Here is a 22,036-nt window from a genome sequence, read left to right as displayed (position 1 = left end):
TTGGATCCCAGTCGGTATTAGAGGGAAAAGTTGAACCGGGAGAAAAGCAGGGCGCCACTAGCTTGCCTGGAATTGAGACGCTTGGCGGGGAGGAGATAATCCAGGTTCTTGTAGTCGGTCCAAACAATGAATGGATGTTCCACCCTCTTCCAGCCAGTGCCTCCACTCCTCCAACCGTGAGAAGCTCACGATTCCCCACATCGTAGTTCCTCCCAATGGCATAGAGGGTGGGACAAGGCGGCGCAGGGATGTAACTTGAGATCCGGGGCAGAATACTGGGACAGGACAGTCCCCCACTCCAACATCATAACAAAATGTGGAAAAAGTCAAGGAGTCTGAATACTTTCCGAATGCACCATGTTCTTCAGACTTTTACTGAGGCAATTGTTGATATCTTGAAAACGACGGGTTCTAGCTAAGATTCTCTTGGAGAATATATGCTGAAATACATTTGTCATGTATGGCAGTACTGTTTTTTTTTAGATAGAAAGATAAGTGTCCTTTTCAAATGCAAGCAAAATATTCTGACATCATCCAGTGTCCGGAAAAGTGGATTGGCAGTATAGACACGTCTATGGTCTTATTTGCATGCTTTGTTACAATATTTCAGAAACATTTAAATATTTTTAAATATTTTATTTAACTGGTAAAGGTACATTTTTAAATACATCAAGAGAAAAAAAGGACCTATTAGGGTGTGGTGCCTGGCAGTCTATTATCCAGGGTACATGTTAAGTATGCAATCCTAATATACTATGCCTTCTACGGGACTTTTAAAAAACATTCCAAATGACAACAAATGTGTTGTGATAGATTTTTATAAAGAAATGTTTAAGATTCGAATGTCTATTTCAAACTCTGTAAACATCCACAACGGTTGTTTTTCCTCTGTTAAAGTACTAATGGAAATGGCACGTTTCTTTGTATGATTGTTTTTGTGTTCAACCAAGCCTTTCCTTCCAACTGACCATGCATGTTTTGACCTAAGGTCTACCAACTCAGACTTTTGCTAATTAGTTCAGTCTGCCCCAAAAAGTGTGTCTATTTCATGTAACATACATAACGCTTCTTATTTGCTTTTTCTCCAACATCCGCTTTTTTGGGGTATACCCTCCCCAAGGGGTACTGTAGACACCAGTGGAGGCTGCTGAGGGGAGGATGGCTCATTACCACGAGCCTGTCCTCCCCAATTAAGGTGCCACCAACCTCCTGTGGTAGGCACACACATCAAAAGATGACTTTATATTTTGTTTTTCCATTCTGTGAGACATTAATGTTGGGATTTTGCGTGAGGTCACAAAACAGGTTGCACTGTGAGTGTGCGTTTTTTTGGTTTTACTATCCTTGTGGGGACTAGAATTTTCAGACAAGTGGGGTCATTTTGCTGGTCCCCACAAAGAAAAAGGCTATTTTAGGCTTAGGGGTTAGGTTTAGGGTTTGGTTTACAATTAGTGTTAGAATTAGGGTTAAGGTTAGGGAAAATAGAATTTTGAATGGGAATCAATGGTTTGGTCCCCGCAAGGATTGTAAAGCAAACGTGTGTGTAGGATGCAGTGCTACTGTATGTGGACCCATAGGCTTTGTTCCTGCTCCTAGACCTATTTATAGATCTCTCTTTTGGAATGGATGGATGCCAGGGCTGGAACCTGATTGACAAGGAAACTACACACACACACACACACACACACACACACACACACACACACACACTGGAACAAAGGCTGTTGTTGACAGACTGATAGTAATCTATTTCCAGTGTGTTGAGATGAACGAAAAGGTAAACAGAGCAAAGACCTTCAGGTTAAGGTTGTAACTACTCAACTAGAAGCCTGAATCTGTCCAGTTATCAAATGTGAGATGTTTTGGTCTTACTGCTGATATTGTTTATCTATTTATTTTATTTCTGAAGCCCCCTGTTAACATATCACACACAATACATAACCCAAAGGGTTGAATAAACTCACATGCTTTTGGGTAAGAAAAACAGTATACTATGACAGCTCAGCTGTAAAATCAAATGTCTTCTCATTCTTCCCTACCCTTGTTGCATCTCTCTCCAGGTGGAGGAGGAAAAGGCAGGAGTTGGAAATGGAGAAGGATGCTGCGCTTCCCTCACATAAGCCAGTGTATGGAGCTGGGTAACACCATCGGTCAGTGTGTGTTTGTTTGTGTGTGTGTGTGTGTGTGTCAGGGCTGTGGGAATTGACTCCCATTCAACTCATGAGTTGAAATTTGAAATGAATTGACCACACCCAACAGGATGTAGAATTTGAATGTCAGGAAGTAGAATTTAATTTGGTTCAATTCAAAGAAATTCCACTCTATCGTTGAACATGAGAGTTTCATTGAATCTGACAGGTCACACTTCCAGATAACAAAGAATATATAACTTTTCTCTATAAAAAAAATTCATATGCTCTTTGAAACTTAATAGCCAAATATATTTCCACCAACCATTGCATTTGTTTGAAAAAGAAATGTAAGGCATCAGGGTCAACTTGAGGGTTAAACGAATGCATTCTGGGAAATGTATTATTTTTCCCATATTGAACAAAATGTAAGTGATTACTGAAATATAATAACTTAGAATATTCACATACAGGTTCTGTTTTCCTTGATCATACATTTTAAGGTTTTGTCCTGAAAATCTATTGTATCAACAATATTTCATATGCATGTACAGTTGAAGTCGGAAGTTTACAAACACCTTAGCCAAATATATTTAAACACAGTTTTTCACAATTACTGACATTTAATCAGTTAAAATTCCCTGTCTTAGGTCAGTTAGGTTCACCACTTTATTTTAAGAATGTGAAATGTCAGAATTATTTATTTCAGCTTTTATTTCTTTCATCACTTTCCCAGTGAGTCAGAAGTTAAACTTAAACTCAATTAGTATTTTGTAGCATTGCCTTTAAATTGTTGAACTTGGGTCAAACGTTTCGGGTAGCCTTTCACAAGCTTCCCACAATAAGAATTTTGGCCCATTCCTCCTGACAGAGCTGGTGTAACTGAGTCAGGTTTGTAGGCCTCCTTGCTCGCACACGCTTTGTCAGTTCCGCCCACAAATGTTCTATGGGATTGAGGTCAGGGCTTTGTGATGGCCACTCCAATACCTTGACTTTGTTGTCCTTAAGCCATTTTGCCACAATAGGGTCATTGTCCATTTGGAAGACCCATTTGCGACCAAGCTTTAACTTCCCAACTGATGTCTTGAGATGTTGCTTCAATAAATCCACATAATTTGAATTCCTCATGATGCCATCTATTTTGTGAAGTGCACCAGTCCCTCCTGCAGCAAAGCACCCCCACAACATGATGCTGTCACCCCCGTGCTTCACGGTGGGATGTTGTTCTTCGGCTTGCAAGCCACCCCCTTTTTCCTCCAAACATAACGATGGTCATTATGGCCAAACAGTTCTATTTTTGTTTCATCAGACCAGAGGAAATTTCTCCAAAAAGTATGATATTTGTCCCCATGTGCAGTTGCAAACAGTAGTCTGGCTTTTTTTATGGCAGTTTTGGAGCAGTGGCTTCTTCCTTGCTGAGCAGCCTTTCCGGTTATGTCGATATAGGACTCGTTTTACTGTGGATATAGATACTTTTGTACCTGTTTCCTCCAGCACCTTCACAAGGTCCTTTGCTGTTGTTCTGGGATTGATTTGCACTTTTCACACCAAAGTACGTTCATCTCTAGGAGACAGAACACGTCTCCTTCCTGAGCGGTATACAGGCTACGTGGTCCCATGGTGTTTATACTTGCGTACTATTGTTTGTACAGATGAACGTGGTACCTTCAGGTGTTTGGAAATTGCTCCCAAGAATGAACCAGACTTGTGGAAGTCTACAATATTTTTTCTGAGGTCTTGGCTGATTTATTTTCCCATGATATCAAGCATAGAGGCACTGTGTTTGAAGGTAGGCCTTGAAATACATCCACAGGTACACCTCCAATTGACTCAAATGATGTCAATTAGCCTATCAGAAGCTTCTAAAGCCGTAACATAATTTTCTGGAATTTTCCAAGCTGTTTAAAGGCACAGTCAACTTAGTGTATGTAAACTTCTGACCCACTGGAATTGTGATACAGTGAATTCTAAGTGAAATAATGTGTCTGTAAACAATTGTTGGAAAAATTACTTGTGTCATGTACAAAGTAGATGTCCTAACCGACTTGCCAAAACTATAGTTTGTTTAACAAGAAATTTGTGGAGTGGTTGAAAAACTAGTTTTAATGACTCCAACCTAAATGTATGTAAACTTCTGACTTCAACTGTACATAATGACATGTTTGATGTTTTATGTACAATATGTATATTTGTATAGACTACACCTAATATACAATAGAAGAGGCATTTGAATTTCAATTAATTTCACTGAATTCAGTTCTATTGCCTTTAATACCAATTTCAATTGAAATTCTGTATCATGTTTACTACTTCAATTCAAAATGACTTATGACGCATTCTCAATGCAATTATGAATTGAGCACAACCCTGGTGTGTATGTGTGTCTATGTGCGTGTGTGAGTGCAAGTTTTGTATGTGTAATACTGTATGTTTGTAATGTGTGTTTGTTTCAGCGAGAGACTACTCCAGTCTGTGTGTGAAGCAGCCTATTGGCAGACAACTATTCTGTCTCTTCTGTCAGAGCAAACCTGAGCTACGGCACTGCAACTCCCTACTGGACAAAATGGTACGATCCACTATATAGGCCTTATTCACTATAAAGGAGGTGGTATGGTCCATTTTGGGGGAGATGATCCGACTGAATGCTGCGAGCTGATGTTAAAGTACACTCTGCTGAAAGACCTGCGTCATAACAAAGTGATGCCATATTTCTGAAAGGGGTGTGTTTTGGGCGCACGGCCAGGAAAGAGTTCTAATATGATAACTTTGTTAGAAACGTAAAGTATGTTACAGTATGCAGAAGACGTCTTATGTCTACTGGGTTATAAATAACTTTGTTATTCAGATCTCTCTGTATTTCCTTATTGGCCTGGATTCAATGGCATGCTGAGATTTAGTGACCTGGGTCGTTCATGAAGAACGATCAAGCAATCAGTGACAGATACTAGACGGGGATCTTCAAAATTCATGTTGACAAAACAGGAATCACAAGTACAGATGTCTTTGAATTTTTACAGGGGGAGTATGAGGTGCAATCAGATGAAGATAGGAAGAGTTTTGGCATGCAAATCATTAACAGGTTCCTCAGTAGACAGGTACCGTCTCTTCACACACACACACTAAAGGTTGATTTCTCACTTTAGATTTGTGCTAAATAACTGTGTATGTTCTCCTGCCAGTCGTCTGAGTGTGTACAGGTTGTGGAGAGCTATGGTAAGAGGTGCAGAGAGAGTCTGAAGGTGAGGCACGGTAGAGACATCTTCATTGACTGCACAGAGTGAGTCTGACCCTTATCCTAACCACAGATCTCTAAACACTGACCTCCCTCTTACTCCAACCTTCCCCATGTTGCTCTCACCCTTCCCTCCACTATCTTACCCCACGCATGAGTGAATGTGAATGTGTGTGCTGCGAAGTAATTCACCCTTCTCTCACTGTGTGATCACAGTGACCTCCATGAGTTCCTGAGTGGTGCCCCCTTCCTTCAGTACCTGCAGAGCATGTACTTTGAGCGTTTTCTGCAGTGGAAGATGGTAGAGAGGTCAGTGCATATGGACGGGTGTGTGTTTGACTGAGTAATCAAACTAAGTGAGATATGTCCCCACGTGCTTGACACCCAGCCACTAACTGTGTATTTCTCTCCCACCAGACAACCCGTTACCAAACACACCTTCAGACAGTACAGGATGCTGGGCAAGGGAGGCTTCGGGGAGGTTAGGCTTCTTTCACTACACTTCTTTTCACAAAGTTTTGGAGAGAAATCAAAACTGAAAAGATAGAGCCCAAATCCAACTTGAGATGCAAATTATTAACTACAATTTTGATCGTGAGGATTCAGCTCATACACTCTCCGCCTCCCCATCCTTTTCTCCCTTCCTCCCCTCTCCCCCAGGTGTGGGCATGCCAGGTGCGAGCCTCTGGGAAGATGTATGCATGTAAGAAGCTGGAGAAGACTCACATGAAGAAGAGGAGAGGAGAGGCCATGGCCCTCAACGAGAAACAGATACTGGAAAAGCTCAACAGCAGATTTGTGGTAGGGTTCTTCACACAATCGGACTCTCTCTGTCTCTCCATCCTCTTCTCCTTCTTTCCATCCTTTTTCCCTCATCCCCTCTTTTCTTTTTGTCTCTCTATGTCCTCTCTTCCCCTCCATCCTCCCATAACTTTATCTCTAGGTGAGTCTGGCGTATGCGTATGAGACCAAACAATCTCTTTGTCTGGTTCTAAGCATAATGAACGGAGGAGACCTGCGGTTCCACATCTATAACATTGGTCCTCCAGGCCTGGAGCCGGCCAGGGTTCGGTTCTATGCTGCTGAGGTCTGCTGTGGTCTCCACCACCTCCACCAGAGGAACATTGTCTACAGGTCAGTAGACACAGGCTCTGTCCTGATTCTACACTCTTTTCCAGAAGTGTGCCCTCGCACACTCCCCTTCATGGATTTAAAAGCATAGGATTGGTGTAAGTATTGACTGGAAGGAGTTCCCCCCCATTGTAAATCTGTGCGAGAAATTGTTTGCCCACCTCTTGCACACTTCTGGAAAAGGGTGGAGAACTGGAACACAACCATATTAAAACAGATTGTGACATTGAAAAGGCACTGTACTGACTTCTGTCTTTTTGTTTTTCTGTTTCAGGGATCTAAAACCGGAGAACATACTTCTGGATGACAATGGTAGGCACACTTCAATAATATCGCAATCCAGGAGCGCAACTTTGGTTTGAGAAGTGGTGGTGGGGGGCATAATTATTATTATCCAGTCAGATAAACACACCAAACAAAAGTTGAAAGTTGCACCTCTGTCGCAACCTTATCTGTGCTTCACGCCCAGATCAGATCACGCTTCCATCGAAGCAGAATCTAGTTTCCCCAAACAGGATATCCTGGTGACGTCATTTCAGATTTGCTTTTCACACAAACGGTTGGTCTATCAGGAAGTAAGTTAACGGTGTGTGATAAGCAGGTCTAGTATATATTTAGATCAACTTATTTGCACCTGTTCCAAACTTGGCAGTGTGTTGGAGGCACCTGTAGATGATATCAACCATACCACAGTAATTAGTTACTACCTCACAGGATTCACACACTCTGCCGATGTCACCTGCCAAAAACATCATACTTCTTCCCTCATATACAGTGCATTCGGAAAGTATTCAGACCCCTTCACTTTTTCCACATTTTGTTACAGCCTTATTCGACATTGGATTACATTGAATAGGGGGAAAAAATCTACACCCAATACCCCATAATGACAAGGCAAAAACTGGTTGAGTAATTTTTGCAATTTATTAAAAATAAAAACAGAAATCATTCTGTATTCAGACCCTTTACTCAGTACTTTGTTGAAGCACCTTTGGCAGCGATTACAGCCTTGAGTCTTCTTGTGTATGACTCTACAAGCTTGGCACACCTGTATTTTGGGAGTTTCACCCATTCTTCTCTGCAGATCCTCTCATGCTCTGTCAGGTTGGATGGGGAGGGTCGCTGCACAGCTATTTTCAGGTCTCTCCAGAGATGTTCGTTCGGGTTCAAGTCTGGGCTCTGGCTGGGCCACTCAAGGACATTCAGAGACTTGTCCTGAAGCCACTCCTGCATTGTCTTGGCTGTGTGCTTAGAGTTGTTGTCCTGTTGGAAGGTGAACCTTCGCCCCAGTCTGAGGTCCTGAGCGATCTGGAGAAGATTTTCATCAAGGATCTCTCTGTACTTTGCTCCGTTCGTCTTTCCCTCGATCCTGACTAGTCTCCCAGTTCCTGCCACTGAAAACATCTCCACATATGTGACGCTTGGCATTCAGGCCAAAGACTTCAATCTTGGTTTCATCAGACTAGAGAATATTGTTTCCTTTGTGTGTCTTTTGGCAAACTCCAAGAGGGCTGTCATGTGTCTTTTACTGAGGAGTGGCTTCCATCTGGCCACTACCATAAAAGCCTGATTCTTGCAGAGATGGTTGTCTTGCAGAGATGGTTGTCCTTCTGGAAGGTTGTCCCATCTCTACAGAGGAACTCTGGAGCTCTGTCAGAGTGACCATTGGGTTCTTGTTAACCTCCCGGACCAAAGCCCTCCTCCCCCGATTGCTCAGTTTGGCAAGGTGGCCAGCTCTAGGAAGTGTCTTGGTGGTTCCAAACTCCTTCCATTTTAAGAATGATGGAGGCCACTGTGTTCTTGGGGACCTTCAATGCTGCATAATTGTTTTGGTATCCTTCCCCAGATCTGTGACTCGACACAATCCTGTCTCGTAGCTCTACGAACAGTTCCTTCGACCACATGGTTTGGTTTTGGCTCCAACATACACCGTCAACTGTGGGACCTTATATAGACAGGTGTGTGCATTTCCAAATCATGTACAATCAACTGAATTTACCACAGGTGGACTCCAATCACGTTGCAGAAACATCTCAAGGATGATCAATGGAAACAGGATGCAACTAAGCTCAATTGAGTCTCATAGCAAAAGGTCTGAATACTTCCGTAGGAATCTGTTTTTTATTTTCAATAAATTTGAAAAAACTCCAAAAATCTGTTTTCGCTTTCTCATTGTGGGTTATTGTGCGTAGATTGATGAGGAACATTTTTATTTAATCAATTTTAGAATAAGACTAACGTAACAAAATGTGGGAAAAGGGAAGGGGTCTGAACACTTTCCGAAAGCACTGTACTTTGTGTTCGATGAATTTCCCTGTCATGGGAAAACGTTGATCTAGTATGTGAAATAATCTGTGGCTACCATACTATATGAACTAATGCTCCACTTAACCCCTCCCCTCACCTCCTCTCTTAGGGCACATCCGTATCTCAGACCTGGGCCTGGCGGTGAAGCTATCCGGGGGGAATCTGGTACGAGGCAGGGTGGGGACCCTGGGTTACATGGGTACGTGGCTCTAACCTACTGTACACTTACATGTTGTAGTGGTGATTCCCTATGAAAAGCCGCTGGCACAGGAGAGAGCCGTCCATAACACGTCCACAAGAATCAACTTTCCAAACGTTACTCTTGTCGGCTGAAGTTCCCATTTATTGCGCATTTAAAATATAAATAGCTCCAATACACATATTCCTATACAAAAAGGTGCAGAGAGAAGCATTTTATAAGCTGTGTCTGTGATATGGTTAAGAACTGTATGCGCTCTCCTCTCAACTGTGCTTACCCTTCCTGGTCACCTGTGCTACCTACACACACACGACCAGTGACCCCATCATATAGTGTACAAAACAATTTAAAATAGCCCTTGACAGACAACATACACACAACACATAAACAGGCCAAAATGGCTCCTACACACCAGCCCCTAATTGTTCTCTGATTTAGGGAAGAAACAATTACACAAATGTATGTGTGTGGATTAGTCTTCAGGAAGGGATGATCTTCAGGACCAGAGGTTGCTAGCACTTTGCCCCTTTTCAGCATAAGTTCTGTAGTAGCTCCCGAGTGGCACAGTGGTCTAAGACACTGCATCTCAGTGCAAGAAGCATCACTGCAGTACCTAGTTCTAAAATATGTGGACAACTACAAATCCCTAGGTTTCTGGTTAGACTGTAAACTCTCCTTCCAGACTCACATTAAAATACTCCAATCCAAATTTGAATCTAGAACCGGCTTCCTATTTCGCAACAAAGCATCCTTCACTCATGCTGCCAAACATACCCTCGTAAAACTGACCATCCTACCGATGTCATTTACAGAATAGCCTCCAACACTATACTCAACAAATTGGATTCAGTCTACCACAGCGCCATCCGTTTTGTCACCAAAGCCCCATATACTACCCACCACTGCGACCTGTACGCTCTCATTGGCTGGCCCTCGCTTCTTACTCGTCGCCAAACCCACTGGCTCCAGGTCATCTACAAGTCTCTACTAGGTAAAGCCCCGCCTTATCTCAGCTCACTGGTCACCATAGCAGCACCCACCCGTAGCACACGCTCCAGCAGGTATATCTCACTGGTCACCCCCAAAGCCAATTCTTCCTTCGGCCGCCTCTCCTTCCAGTTCTCTGCTGCCAATGACTGGAACGAACTGCAAAAATTACTAAAGCTCTTACCTCCCTCACTAGCTTTAAGCACCAGCTGTCAGAGCAGCTCACAGATCACTGCACCTGCACATAGCTCATCTGTAAATACCCCATCCAATCTACCTCATCCCCATACTGTATTTATTTATCTTGCTCCTTTGCACCCCAGTATCTCTACTTGCACATTCATCTTCTGCACATTCTACCATTCCAGTGTTTCATTGCTATATTGTAATTACTTCACCACCATGGCCTATTTATTTCCTTACCTCTCTTATCCTACCTCATTTGCACACACTGTATATAGATTTTTGTACTGTATTATTGATTGTGTGTTTGTTTATTCCATGCGTAACTATGTGTTGTTGTATGTGTCGAACTGCTTTGCTCTATCTTGGCCAGGTCCTAGTTGCAAATGAGAACTTGTTCTCAACTTTAAATAAAGGTGAAATATATATTTTTAAAATCACATCCGGCCGTGATTGGGAGTCCCATAGGGTGGCGCACAATTGGCCCTGCATCGTCCGGGTTTGGCCGGGGTAGGCCGTCATTGTAAATAAGAATTTGTTCTTAACGGACTTCCCTAGTTACATTTTTTGAAAGTAGCTTGACCCCAGTGTGCCACTCCTATGTGTAGATGTGGTGGGCAGTAACAGCAGGGCAGCCAATCTGTCCTGGGTTGCCACCACCTTCTCCTAAGGGGCCGCCAGAGACCCACACCAATGGGATCCATCTCCAACACGGTCGTCACCAGCAGGGTTGATGGCCTGTGGAGCATTGCTGCCAATCCACCATATTGTAGTTTTTATCTGTCAATTTCTTACATGTTATCAGAGCAGTGGTTCTCCACTTCTTCCTTTACAATCCATCTTCACCTCATGAAGCCCACTCACCAGAAGGTTTGATTATTCAATGACATGACGCCACTCTTTGCCTGTTCACCAATGCGAAGATACAGAGCCCAATACTCTGTTCTCATGTTCATAAATGAAGCATCAACATATTGGATAGTATTTCCCTATGAAACACTTGACTCCAATTCCTATTCCACAACGCTTCCAAAACAAAATGTTCAACTTGCACCGCGCAACACAAGAGTTTCGCGCACATACCAATGTCCTTTGATGAGCAACGGCGCGGAAGATTTGGCTCAACTAATTATTCTCGTTTCGCCGGGAAATGCTTGCCACAACCCTGGCTCGTTGTCACAGGCATAGCATGAGCGATTCCAATAACCTGACATTCTGCACGCAATGATCCATTAGTCCAATTTCCAATCAAAGTTAAGTTCTTACTTTTTCCCCCTTTTTTGTGTTGATTTTATTAACCCTGACAGGGCACGATGACTAGGATGCAATCAGGATTCCTGTCCCCAGCATCTCCATCCAAATGAACAAATGCACTGGTAGCACTCTGCTCTCCGTTTTCATTTATTCTGCAATGGTTTAGCTTTTTGTGGGTGCTGTGCAACATGGTAGGATGTCTGCGCGAACAAACTTCACGGGTAAGTCTGTGTGCATCCTCTGCTCGTGTTTCCAGGGGGTCAGACAACCCGAAGCAGGCTCCTTTGGATCTTCAACAAGTCCAACTTCTCTCAATGTGGCTTTTTGTTCAGTTCTGTGCATGTGCCTGGACTGTGTTCTCTTTTGCCAGAACGGACACTGCCGGAGTGCCGCACCAGAGGGATTGCCAACCCAGCTCTTTCACTGTTTTCACAGCTGGTGTGACACTGATGGCAAAACACTTGACCTATTTACAGGTACTGAACCTCCCCTCACTGCTGAGGTGGGGGGAGGGTTTCCCTTAGGTTTCCAAACACAGGATGTTATGCTATCCTGGCTTGGCAATCAATAAAAGTGAACCAGATCAGCAAACCTGGCTCTTCTTCCATTTCTCTTGTACAGTGCCTTGCGAAAGTATTCGGCCCCCTTGAACTTTGCGACCTTTTGCCACATTTTAGGCATCAAACATAAAGATATAAAACTGTATTTTTTTGTTTGATGTTTAAAGCTTGGGAAATCTTTTTGTATCCAAATCCGGCTTTAAACTTCTTCACAACAGTATCTCGGACCTGCCTGGTGTGTTCCTTGTTCTTCATGATGCTCTCTGCGCTTTTAACGGACCTCTGAGACTATCACAGTGCAGGTGCATTTATACGGAGACTTGATTACACACAGGTGGATTGTATTTATCATCATTAGTCATTTAGATCAACATTGGATCATTCAGAGATCCTCACTGAACTTCTGGAGAGAGTTTGCTGCACTGAAAGTAAAGGGGCTGAATAATTTTGCACGCCCAATTTTTCAGTTTTTGATTTGTTAAAAAAGTTTGAAATATCCAATAAATGTCGTTCCACTTCATGATTGTGTCCCACTTGTTGTTGATTCTTCACAAAAAAAGACAGTTTTATATCTTTATGTTTGAAGCCTGAAATGTGGCAAAAGGTCGCAAAGTTCAAGGGGGCCGAATACTTTCGCAAGGCACTGTAGGTAGCCGACCCACCTTTAAACTTATATGGCAGCTTTGAGACTACAGCTCTCATTTGTTGGGCTGTCCATTTCCTCCCTATATTGAACATTATCCACAGTGTTGAGGCCTCCAGTGAGAAAAATGTTGGAATCTTCAACCCTGATTGGCGACCAGCTTCTCAATGTAAGCTGTGGTGATTCTATACTCATCTCCAGTGGGGGGGGGTTCAGAAGCCTTTTGGCATCTGCCTAATCTCTGTCAGCCTCCACGTGTCGGCAACTGCAGACTAGATGTCTGGGTTGGCCCATGGTGCATTGCTCCAAAAAGTACAGCCTGTCTTTGGTGTTCTCGGTACTGTCTTCAATAGCATGTTCAAAGAACCTGTAGTCTAGTGGGTCACCCTTAAACACTGGTACACTAAGAGGTGATGAGGACAACCTTTGCTGCTTTACCAGTGTTGCCAATGCTCGTTTCCTTTTCAATGCTTCAACTTTAACCAGTAAGAAGGCTGTCTTTTCAGACTGCCGTTTGGGCCAGACCATTCAACCGGATCCTTTTCTGCCTCCTTGGCGGGAAACAAAGCCTTCATGGACTCATTGAGATCATGCAACTCAACCAACTTTGAGAAATCAGTGCACATCTTTGACAACCAATTGAACATTTTCACCATGAGCTGTGTGATCGCATCTCTTTTAAGTAAAGTGTGCCGAACTTAGCACTTCTAGATCCTTTGAATTTTTGCAGTTTCCATTTTAAAAGGCATGTGACACTGAACATAAATCCCATTGATTTGCAACCACCAGCACAGCAGGAATACAGTTTAGCAAGGCACAGCATAATGAATGAGCCCAACACATAACAGACAACCAGCAAAGCGTCCGCTTTTCTCTCCGCTGAAAAGAGAGCTCTCAACTCAGAGCGCGAATCCAACAGAAGGCACACACAGCTAAAGTTCCACAAATCTTAAAAGTTCCCAAATTCATCCAACACTTCGAGCAGATTGAGCAATAGAAAGAGTAACCGCACTTCATAACCCTTCTCCACAGTGAGTAGCACGAAGCGAAAATAAAAATCAGTCAGAGCTACACTAGCTTCAGTCAGTGTTGTAGTACCCGAGACCGGTCTCGAGACCACATATTGATCGGGTACTCGGCCTTGACTCAGTCTCGGACAGTGAGGACTAGTAATTTCTTCCTGAGATCAGCCGAGTAAAAAACTCAAATCGTCAGCATCTATTAAGTCAGCGCATAAAACCACTTCACCAGATACATGAAACATTAATACAGTATCTTAACAGCCTTTATATATTTTATAGCCATGTTTGCGCAGGGGTGAACCTATAGTCTTTCCGTGTGTGACAGGTTTGTGATTCTGAAAGGACAGAAATTGAATACCAGCATACTAATGTGGGAGAGTGTACTTTTCGTCAAACACAAAGGGCGTTTGCTAACCATACCGTTTGCTAACCATATGCTAACCATACCGTTTGCTGACCATATGCTAACCATACCGCTCGCATTACGTGAGCGAACGTTGCAAAATAAATGTACACGTTATTCAATCATTGCATCCAAACTGCCCACGAGCATCTGCGTAGCTTGGCGCTAAAATATAACTTGGTTCTATTTGTGACGCTTGACACGATGCAAGTCCTGCCTCTCCCATCCCCTCATTGGTTTATAGGAGCATATACACAAGTGGGTGATTGAAGATAAACTGAGATCCACACTCCAGTCCAGTTGGTGGTGGTAATGCACCTTAAAGTTGGTTGCCAACCGCCATATAAAATCCAAAGAAGACAGAGACTGAAGGAGAGATTACGAGAAACTAACTTGGTTTACTTTTTTATCTGTGGATTAATTGTCGGAGTAGAGGACCTTGTGCATTTCAGGTAAAATAACAACCCAATGTTTATATCCCAGGACAAATTAGCTAGCTAAATCACCATGAATGTTTAATGCTTATCCAGGCTGTATCACAACCGGCCGTGATTGGGAGTCCCATAGGGCGCTGCACAATTGGCCCAGCATCGTCCGGTTTTGGCAGTCATTGTAAATAAGAATGTGTTCTTAACTGACTTGCCTTGTTAAAAGGCGAAATCAAATAAAAATATGCTCTCTGTGACTGCTGTCTTTCCATCGGCCCTATGCAGTAGAGGAGTGGGTATACTCAAATTTTGCCAAAAAGTTCCCACACGGCCCGCCCAGCGAAGGAAATGCACCCTGTGTGAGACATCCTGTTTTGTTTGTTTTCCTATAGATTTTCACTGTCAGTAGTTTACATTTTTTTTTTTTAAATAACAATTTGATTGTCACAACAATGCTTAAACTACATCAAATCTGATTGGGTGGGCCTCTGTCCACCTAGACCCCATCCATGTCTACGCCCCTGATGCAAATAGCACATGAAGACAATTGCACATCACCAATAACCTACTAACCAACACTTCGGACTAAACTTTTTCAATTCCTGGTTTGCATACCCATTGTTGCCTTAGCATTTCTTACCCTACCGGCTACTGATGTCATTCTTCGGTGAACTGCTCCATGCCAAGACCAGTTGAGCTGCACACACTTGCTGCCTGCAGATTATATTCCGTTGAAAGTAAGCTATGAGTGCGGCGCATATGTGAATATATTTAATGTACTTTGCGATTGTGTAGGCAACTTTTTGCATTATTTCTCCATTGTACTACATCATAATAAGTCATATACCTCCGCTACACTACTTCGATACGCATCAGTAGGGAATAAGAAGTGAGTATACGTAATGCCCACTGAAAAAAAGTGGGTGTACGGCTTACATGCCGACTAGACCAGGCACGTCATTGTGAGCATATTGATTTTGTCCATCCACACCAGACGCGATCAGGACAGGCAGGTTGAAATATCAAAACGAACCCAGAACCAACTATATATGAATTTGGGGACAGATCGAATACGACTTTTTTTTTAACCTTTATTTAACTAGGAATCAAACCAGGGTCTGTAGTGACGCCTCTAGCACTGAGATGTAGTGCCTTAGACTGCTGCGGCACACGGGAGCTCCCATGACATTAAAGGATAAGCAGTCCATTCACTCAGACATAAGCCTGTAGAGGTCCCAATCATAATAATACAGAAACACAACCATTAAGCATTTCCCAAATCAAAATGTACAACTATTACTTCCCAAAGAAACATCACATTTAGCACACAAAGTAACCCATGACAAAGTTTAAAGTGGAACTGTCAGCATTTTAATATGAAACAGACAATCATATCAGTCAAAAATATAAAATTCCCAGTTAATGCTACAAAACCAACTTTAAAAGGAGGTTTTAAAAATAGGGTATATTTAACTCAACGTTCCATGACGAACACTAAGGCATTGTTGGCAGTATAAATGGATGCAGTTCAATGCATGATTAATATCATTCACCAATACATTTCATGGTAGTCCAAAAAATATTGCTATGAGTTTGTAAATCACAGCTGGCCTGGTACATTGTCTGCTGCCTCCATTCAGGATGTACTGTTTCAGTTTCAATGACTCAATATTCTGGACAAAAACAGACATGTAATTCAGGCTGGGAATGTCAATACAATCAAACTAGCAAGTGCATCATCACAGGTCAGTCATACAGGGAGTAGGTGAGGGCCCTCGGAGTGTGGTGTCAGGAAAATAACCTCACACTCAACGTCAACAAAACTAAGGAGATGATTGTGGACTTCAGGAAACAGCAGAGGGAACACCCCCCTATCCACATCGATGGAACAGTAGTGGAGAGGGTAGCAAGTTTTAAGTTCCTCGGCATACACATCACAGACAAACTGAATTGGTCCACTCACACAGACAGCATTGTGAAGAAGGCGCAGCAGCGCCTCTTCAACCTCAGGAGGCTGAAGAAATTCGGCTTGTCACCAAAAGCACTCACAAACTTCTACAGATGCACAATCGAGAGCATCCTGGCGGGCTGTATCACCGCCTGGTACGGCAACTGCTCCGCCCACAACCACAAGGCTCTCCAGAGGGTAGTGAGGTCTGCACAGCGCATCACCGGGGGCAAACTACCTGCCCTCCAGGACACCTACACCACCCGATGTCACAGGAAGGCCATAAAGATCATCAAGGACATCAACCACCCGAGCCACTGCCTGTTCACCCCGCTATCATCCAGAAGGCGAGGTCAGTACAGGTGCATCAAAGCTGGGACCGAGAGTCTGAAAAACAGCTTCTATCTCAAGGCCATCAGACTGTTAAACAGCCACCACTAACATTGAGTGGCTGCTGCCAACACACTGACACTGACTCAACTCCAGCCACTTTAATAATGGGAATTGATGGGAAATGATGTAAATATATCACTAGCCACTTTAAACAATGCTACCTTATATAATGTTACTTACCCTACATTATTCATCTCATATGCATACGTATATACTGTACTCTATCATCGACTGTATCCTTATGTAATACATGTATCACTAGCCACTTTAACTATGCCACTTTGTTTACATACTCATCTCATATGTATATACTGTACTCGATATCATCTACTGTATCTTGCCTATGCTGCTCTGTACCATCACTCATTCATATATCCTTATGTACATATTCTTTATCCCCTTACACTGTGTACAAGACAGTAGTTTTGGAATTGTTAGTTAGATTACTTGTTGGTTATTACTGCATTGTCGGAACTAGAAGCACAAGCATTTCGCTACACTCGCATTAACATCTGCTAACCATGTGTATGTGACAAATAAAATTGGATTTAATTTGATTTAACATGGCTAATAGGCTAGCATATCTATTTATGTAGCAAGATGAAAACACAGAGCCTAACATTAGCTAGCTGCTAGGAGGATGTCATGCCATTGGAGGAGTGGGTGAGTGACTGACTTTTTACCTTCATATTCTTTTTCGGTGGCTACACACAGCTAGAGATACAGGTGTCATTTGGTTAGCTAGCAAGAACTTGAACAACTGTTATCCAGTTAGCATATCTCTTTCTCTCTGACACCCGCTGAATATGACCGGTGTCAGTAAACGTAGGCAAAAAAAAAGTCATAGTCAAGAATGCCCTAGATAACATGTAAACAGCCTAACCAGCCCTGCTACAGTGAGTAAAATGGTCATAGTGAGGTGTTCTCTCATTTGTGTCTGGAAGAAGCTAGAAGCAAACTTTAGCCAGTTAGCTCGGGAGCTTGGTTAGGACAAGCAAGAATTTATTTGTTATTTTACCTTTATTTAACTAGGCAAGTCCGTTAAGAACAAAACCTTAGTTTTAATGACGGTCTAGGAACAGTGGCAGAACGACAGATCGGGGGTTTGAACTTACAACCTTCCGGTTACTAGTCCAACGCTCTAACCACTAGGCTACCCTGCCGCCCCAGGGAATTGGCAGGCGAGCTGCAGAAGGATGATGAGGCTACAATTCCCCATCGTTTTTCAGTGCAATTTTGATGGCCAAGTAGCTGAAAAAGTTGTTCCTTCATTAGATTTTAGCTCATCTTGCTCTGGCAAGCATTAGTTGTTGATCTTGTTGTTGTTGATGTTCATAACTGAGGGAGAGGGAGCCTACCTTTTTCAGAGTTGTTTGATCAAAAATTCTTAAGTTCCCAAATGTAAGAGGACTCCTGTGGTGTTCACAGATGTGTGTGTGTGTGTGACTGGGCTTGAGGGAGGCCGTTGTCTAGTCCTTTGGGTGTCCTTGGACATGTTGTGTCAAACTGAAACTGTATAGAAAGTGATCTCAGTCTGGGACCAGCTCGGCTTGTTACTGTGTAATAAAGTCAACATTGAATTCACAAGCTTCGGTGTCTAAGATATATTTTTAAGAAGTATTTCCGACACAAATGGCTTGTTTGTATAAAGGCCTACTGTAGCTCCGATTGGCTATAGTGCACCGGTCTGTGTAGACCGGTCCTGGACAACACCAATGTTTTTATTCGGTTTTATTTACTGCAGTGTATTAATTGTCCAAATGCACGGCCGCTTTTCACAAATGCCTTAGTATACGTAATTCCCAGACGTTCTAAGAATTTATAAAAACATTAAAATGACCCTATTTAAGTGGTCGCTTGTCAGAAAGTTTTTTTTAAAGTGTCATTCCTGGGGGTTTATATTAAGTGATTTTAATAAGATTTCATGTTGCTAAAATGCTATCAGTTCCACTTTAAATGCAACAATGTTTCACACAAACAAGTCATTTTCAAAGAGATGGCTAACAGCAAAAAAGCCACAATAAAGAAATTTTTTTTTAAAAACAGTTCCACTCACCAGATGGTGATCATTTGAAACTTAATTTATTGTTGAAAGTTATTCCTGAAAAGGGAGAAGCTAACAAATTAGCAACATCATCCTCTTTGATAACACCTGCTGCAAACTAGCCGACAACAAGCTAGCTAGCCCACCCATGGGAAAACTACTGCTCGCTATTGCGCAGTAAGTTTACCTAAATTATTGTAATAATGGTCCCATCCATTAAGTCAAAATGTGATTCCACTTCAAAAATTTTCCCTAATACAATTTAAATAGTGGACATTTTTAACTTTTGTGGTGGCAATTTGACAAAATTAAAATCATGGTAATTGAACTCGCATATTTCTGGTCTCGGTCTTGACTCGAACCCCTTCTCCCAGTCTTGACTCGAACCCTTCTCCCAGTCTTGACTCGAACCCCTTCTCCCAGTCTTGACTCGAACCCCTTCTCCCAGTCTTGACTCGGACCCCTTCTCCCAGTCTTGACTCGGACCCCTTCTCCCAGTCTTGACTCGGACCCCTTCTCCCAGTCTTGACTCGAACCCCTTCTCCCAGTCTTGACTCGAACCCCTTCTCCCAGTCTTGACTCGGACCCCTTCTCCCAGTCTTGAGTCGGACCCCTTCTCCCAGTCTTGACTCGAACCCCTTCTCCCAGTCTTGACTCGGACCCCTTCTCCCAGTCTTGACTCGAACCCCTTCTCCCAGTCTTGACTCGAACCCCTTCTCCCAGTCTTGACTCGGACCCCTTCTCCCAGTCTTGACTAGGAATTTGGCTCCAACAGGTTGTGTATTCATATCTTGTGGACTTCAAAAAGTGCAAGGTATATGAAATATCATTACAAGACTTGCACACTGTTTAGATGCCCACAGTGGTCAAAATGAATATATATATATATATTTTTTTACATTCACCTTTTCCTTCCAGATGTTGTACTAAGTCTCATTACAGATCTAATTTAGGAGCAACAACAAACAGGGAGTGGACATTTCCAAACCCGTCCCTCTTTCCCTCAGCTCCAGAGGTGATTGGCCATGAGTACTACGGGATAAGCCCTGATTGGTGGGGCCTGGGCTGCCTTGTGTACGAGATGACGGCCGGACGATCCCCATTCAAGAGACAAGGGGAGCAATTGACAGAAAAAGAGATGGAGAGAAGGATACAGGAGACGGAGGAGGTGTACAGGAAGACATTTAGCAGCGAGACAGAAGACTTCTGCCGCTCTGTGAGACTAGACTTTTGCTCAGCTTTGACCTGAAGCTTGTCAACTAAATGTAGTTCAAATGTAAATGTAACTGTCAACATAAAGGAAACACCAAAAATGTGTCTTAATAGGGCGTTGGGCCACCACCAGCCGTCAGAACAGATTCAATGCGCCTTGGCATAGATTCTACAAGTGTCTGAAACTCTGATGGAAGGATGCAACACCATTTCCCCCCTGAGAAATTCCATAATTTGGTATTTTGTTGATGGTGGTGGAAAACACTGTCTCAGGCACCACTCCAGAATCTCCCATAAGTGTTATTGGGTTAAAATCTGGTGACAGAGACAACCTTTAATGCTCCTTTGAAAGTCACTAAGATCTCTTATAATGGACAACTGGGCATTTATATACATGACCCAAAGCATGGGTCAGGGACCACGTGTGGAAGCACCTGCTTTCAATATACTCAAGTGTTTCCTTTATTTTAGCAGTTACCTATAGTTCTATATTAGAACTGCATCGATGCTTTTCTCTCTCTCGCTCTCACTAATCTTTCTCTTTCACCCCCCACCGCTCTCTCAGCTGTTGACCAAAGACCCGAGACAGAGGTTAGGGTGTCGAAGGTGTGGGGTGGAAGGGGTCAAGTCCCATCCCTTCTTCAGCACCATCAACTTCAGGAGGCTGGACGCCGGAGTCATTGAGCCACCCTTCAAACCAAATGTACATACCCTATCTGTACCCACTAACCTCTACTTGTTAACCCCCAACTATAGCATTAACCCTAATGAAGGCATGTCATCATCCCCATCCTTCCCTCCCTCTGTCCAGCCCAGGGCGGTGTACTGCAAGGATGTGCAGGACATTGATGAGTTCTCCACAGTAAAAGGAGTCATTTTGGAGAGGACAGACGACGACTTCTACACCAAGTTTAACACAGGCTGCGTGGCCATACCCTGGCAGACAGAGGTAAAGTCAACTGCAGCAGATGACCTTTGATTTAGTTACGTTTTGTTCAATTCAATGCAATTTATCCTCTTGGTAGCAATTTGAACATAAGGTTAGGTATGGTTACGTCATAGGCTAATAGAGATCACTCGCCTTTCTCCCCCCGTCTCTCTCTATAGATGATAGAGATGGGTTGTTTCAAGGAGCTGAATGTGTTTGGCCCTCAGGGTTCTAGACCCCCTGACCTGGACTGGGGCCAGAATCCTGCCCCAGAGAAACCTAAACGTAGACTGCTGGACCGCATCTTCCACAAGACACACACCTGTTGATAGATGGGCTTCCTCAAACCCTCTCACCACTGCAACATTAGTTGTAAATGAGAACATTCCCTCAATCAGCTTACCCGGTGTAGAGTAAAATGATTTGTTGGTGTTGATGATCACTCAGCACACTGATCAATACACAGATCAACCAGTTAGTACTTATTTTTTTAAATGTATGTTACCTTTATTTAACTAGGCAAGTCAGTTAAGAACAAATTCATATTTTCAACGACGGCCTAGGAACAATGGGTTAACTTGTTCAGGGGCAGAACGACAGATTTGTACCTTGTCAGCTCTGGGATTTGAACTTGCAACCTTTCGGTTACTAGTCCAAAGCTCTAGGCTACCCTGCCGCCTTCTGCAAATCAACAACCCAAACACAGCCAAAGAAGAACAAGAATCTGTGGCCAGATGTTCTCACTTTCTCTCCAGCACTTAAAGAGCGCACACTTTAAAGATGAAGTGACAAGACAGGGCTTTATTTAAGAGATGTCTTTAAAATGTCTGTCATACACTCGGGCCATACCATCTATCATTCACCAGCACAGGCCAAAGGGACCATCCCCAAACTATCATACTGAGGAGAGGCGGTCTTATTTCTGTAAAACACTCATTTAGAATGATCAAAGGGAAACCTCAGCAAAGAGAGTGTTTTGATTCTGTACCTACCTGTGTTTTGTATGTAACCTCAGAATAAAGAGCCTGAAAAC

The 22,036-nt window shown here is 43.0% G+C and overlaps 1 protein-coding gene across 1 annotated transcript in view; it reads left to right on the top strand.

Annotated features, from left to right (window-relative positions):
* The window catches only part of LOC139388056 (G protein-coupled receptor kinase 5-like), a 33,328-nt gene extending 11,309 nt beyond the window's left edge, over positions 1-22,019 (top strand). The window contains exons 2-15 of the mRNA XM_071134570.1: positions 2,061-2,150; positions 4,583-4,695; positions 5,147-5,224; positions 5,309-5,406; positions 5,578-5,670; positions 5,779-5,842; positions 6,022-6,162; positions 6,305-6,495; positions 6,767-6,804; positions 8,909-8,998; positions 19,871-20,079; positions 20,641-20,778; positions 20,887-21,024; positions 21,183-22,019. Of these exons, the coding sequence (XP_070990671.1) occupies positions 2,061-2,150; positions 4,583-4,695; positions 5,147-5,224; positions 5,309-5,406; positions 5,578-5,670; positions 5,779-5,842; positions 6,022-6,162; positions 6,305-6,495; positions 6,767-6,804; positions 8,909-8,998; positions 19,871-20,079; positions 20,641-20,778; positions 20,887-21,024; positions 21,183-21,332 (1,631 nt within the window). The 3' untranslated portion in view covers positions 21,333-22,019. The remainder of the gene's footprint in view (positions 1-2,060; positions 2,151-4,582; positions 4,696-5,146; positions 5,225-5,308; positions 5,407-5,577; positions 5,671-5,778; positions 5,843-6,021; positions 6,163-6,304; positions 6,496-6,766; positions 6,805-8,908; positions 8,999-19,870; positions 20,080-20,640; positions 20,779-20,886; positions 21,025-21,182) is intronic.
* Positions 22,020-22,036: the final 17 nt, after the last annotated feature.

Source organism: Oncorhynchus clarkii, chromosome 29 (genome assembly GCF_045791955.1).
Source record: "Oncorhynchus clarkii lewisi isolate Uvic-CL-2024 chromosome 29, UVic_Ocla_1.0, whole genome shotgun sequence".
Lineage (NCBI taxonomy): Eukaryota > Metazoa > Chordata > Actinopteri > Salmoniformes > Salmonidae > Oncorhynchus > Oncorhynchus clarkii.
Note: the sequence above shows the minus strand (reverse complement) of the source record. Positions and strands in the feature narration are given on the sequence as shown.